This window comes from Penaeus chinensis, chromosome 10 (assembly GCF_019202785.1).
Source record: "Penaeus chinensis breed Huanghai No. 1 chromosome 10, ASM1920278v2, whole genome shotgun sequence".
NCBI lineage: Eukaryota > Metazoa > Arthropoda > Malacostraca > Decapoda > Penaeidae > Penaeus > Penaeus chinensis.
The window spans coordinates 2,903,316-2,905,815 of NC_061828.1; the positions used below are offsets into that span (position 1 = coordinate 2,903,316).

The following is a 2,500-nucleotide window of genomic DNA, read 5'->3' on the forward strand; positions in this document are numbered from 1 at the left end:
TACACATATATATCACAGTTCACTGCTTCTTTTCCTCACCTGCCATGTGTCATTCCGAGGAATATTTTCCAGTTTTCCGTTGTACCAAAATTATAGGGATTTTTGTAAACCTAGTGGGGGAAACATACAATGGTAACAGAAATGATTATTATAATCATTATCATTATCATTATCATCCTTATCATCATTAGCACCAGCAGCAGCATTATTACTACTACTACTATTAATGCTATCTATATTACTATTTTCATTATCTTGACTATTTTTACTATTTCTGATAGCATCATTATTATCATTATTCCTATTTTCATCATCATCATTCACTATTACAAAAATAGCAAAAGAACTAAAAAGCTGAAAGTGGGGGGGGACGGGGGGTTGAATCAGCTGACCTGATCAATCTTGGCCAGTCGTTCTGTCTCTTTCCGGTTGATGTGCGCCTCAATGCTGGTTTCTCCATTGGCTATGAGTCTGCCGTGCCACGTCGCAAGGCCTCCCAGAGAGAAGAACACGCCTGCGGGACATTACGAGGGAGGAGGCAGGGATGAAGACTGGGGAGATATTTATTTATTACGAGCATAATGACACACTGTGAGGAATGCTATGGATATGCAGCTATCCCTTTTTCTTTTCTATCTTTACCGTGCTATTAGTCCTATCTTTGGTGCATGCAAGTCAAACATATGCCCCCTAACACCTCACCTGTGGTTAACATTCCTGTATACATTATGGCAAAACGATACCAATAATTCTTTTTCTGTTTGGTTTCCTCTTCCTCAGGAGTCTCTAGTAGCACAGGGGTCCCAGTCGTACCTCCAAACTTAAAGGGAAGAAGAGAAAAGTGAGTTTATATATGAAATTAAATATTCTAAAGTATTGAATATTTTCTCTTTCCTATATGGATCTACACTAAATCTCATTCTTACTTAAACATGTAACAAAGGAAGTGAAAATATTTTGGACAAGACAGTAAATAAAGTGAAAACAAACGTGAAAAGAAATTAGCATTACTTTTCTCTATCCCTCTTTTATGTCTTGGGAAGAAATTAAATTCTATTCTTTATTTCAGCTTCTGTCCTGGTCAGATATACAGCAAAGGACTGTAATACCAATGACAATAAAAATAACTGTCATGTAATAGAAGAAAAAAAAAACCTATAAAAAGGCTATTGTTCATGGCACCAGTGCCCTCACACTAATAGAAATAATTGGTAATATAAGAGCCAATCTATTTCAGGAAAAAAATCAACAGCAGAAATTATCCCAGTAGACTTTTATCCCGCAGGAGAACGAGCCATACGGAAATGCACTCCAAAGGACCACTTACTATGGGAATCATGTGCGTGCCATTGACATTGGCTGGGTATCCTTCCAGGTCCTCCTCTTCATGCGAGTCAAAATTCCCTTCCATGTACTCTAGCGCATGGCTTAGTCCCGCACCCATCTCCCCCCCGAGCCAGATCTCCTTGTAGGCAATCTCAAAGCCCAGACTCATGATGAATATGGTTCCAAGAGTCATGTAGACCATGTACATGAAGAAGTAGCGGTGATTGTAGTGGCCCACACAGTTGTTGAGCCAGGCTATAAGGGGTGCAGTTGGTTAAGGAAGTGAATTATGTTACGGATACAATTAGCTGAAGCAATACAACGCTGTTTTTTATCCAGTTTTAAAGATGTTGTTTTTTTTGTTTCCTAGAAGAGAACACATTCAGTATCATCTACCAAATTCTAAACCAACATTCATACTTTCTAAAAAAAAAATTATAAGAGCACTATAATGTAAGAACACAAGATTCTGTTTGTAAAGCTGAGATAAGCAAAGCTAAAATTTATCACAAAAACTACCTCAGCCTCACCAAACACAGACAAAATTAAACTGGGTGCAAAAACAAAAGGATACGACAGTGATGATCCATCTTGAGTATGCAGCGGTTGCACACAGAACAGTGATGAGTCCGGGGAGGTTTAGGGGCTATGCATTTTTTGCACACACTAACGGCCTCGCTGATTAGGATACCCTGGGTGAGAGAAAACCAAGAATCAGAGGGATTAACTAAAAAAAAAAAATTAAAAGAGCAAGAGAATGAGAATGAGAATGAGAATGAGAAATAGAGAAAGAGAGAGAAATAAAAAAAAAATAATAATAAAATAAACAGAACAAAAAAAAGAAGTAGAATGCAATTAACAGTACTTTCTCACTCAGGAATCATAAAAGAAACAGAATCAATTTTTGTCGACATGGCTTGCTCAACCCACTGTAGCCTAACCTTTGGGGGCGTTCCTGGGTCAGTCCTCGCAGCCATATAAAAATGGAAGGCCACGTTGATCAGTAGCCAGTGGCCCAGGACCATGAGGAAGCTGGTCAGCACAGGCGATTTGTTCCAATAGTACGGCAGGCCAATGATGTACACGATGGCCACCACCGAACTTGTTAGGGTTATCACCCCTCCGACCAAGATCTGATGGAAATATGCATATCAATAAGCAAAATTTTATCAAG

General features: G+C 38.8%; 1 protein-coding gene across 1 annotated transcript in view; it reads right to left on the reverse strand.

The window, feature by feature from the left end:
- LOC125029658 (palmitoyltransferase ZDHHC16-like) overlaps positions 1–2,500 on the reverse strand; it is an 8,878-nt gene that overhangs the window by 1,619 nt on the left and 4,759 nt on the right. Inside the window, exons 4-9 of the mRNA XM_047619675.1 lie at positions 2,268–2,459; positions 1,901–2,018; positions 1,328–1,581; positions 703–820; positions 393–514; positions 40–110 (exon numbers count right to left, since the gene is read on the reverse strand). Of these exons, the coding sequence (XP_047475631.1) occupies positions 40–110; positions 393–514; positions 703–820; positions 1,328–1,581; positions 1,901–2,018; positions 2,268–2,459 (875 nt within the window). The remainder of the gene's footprint in view (positions 1–39; positions 111–392; positions 515–702; positions 821–1,327; positions 1,582–1,900; positions 2,019–2,267; positions 2,460–2,500) is intronic.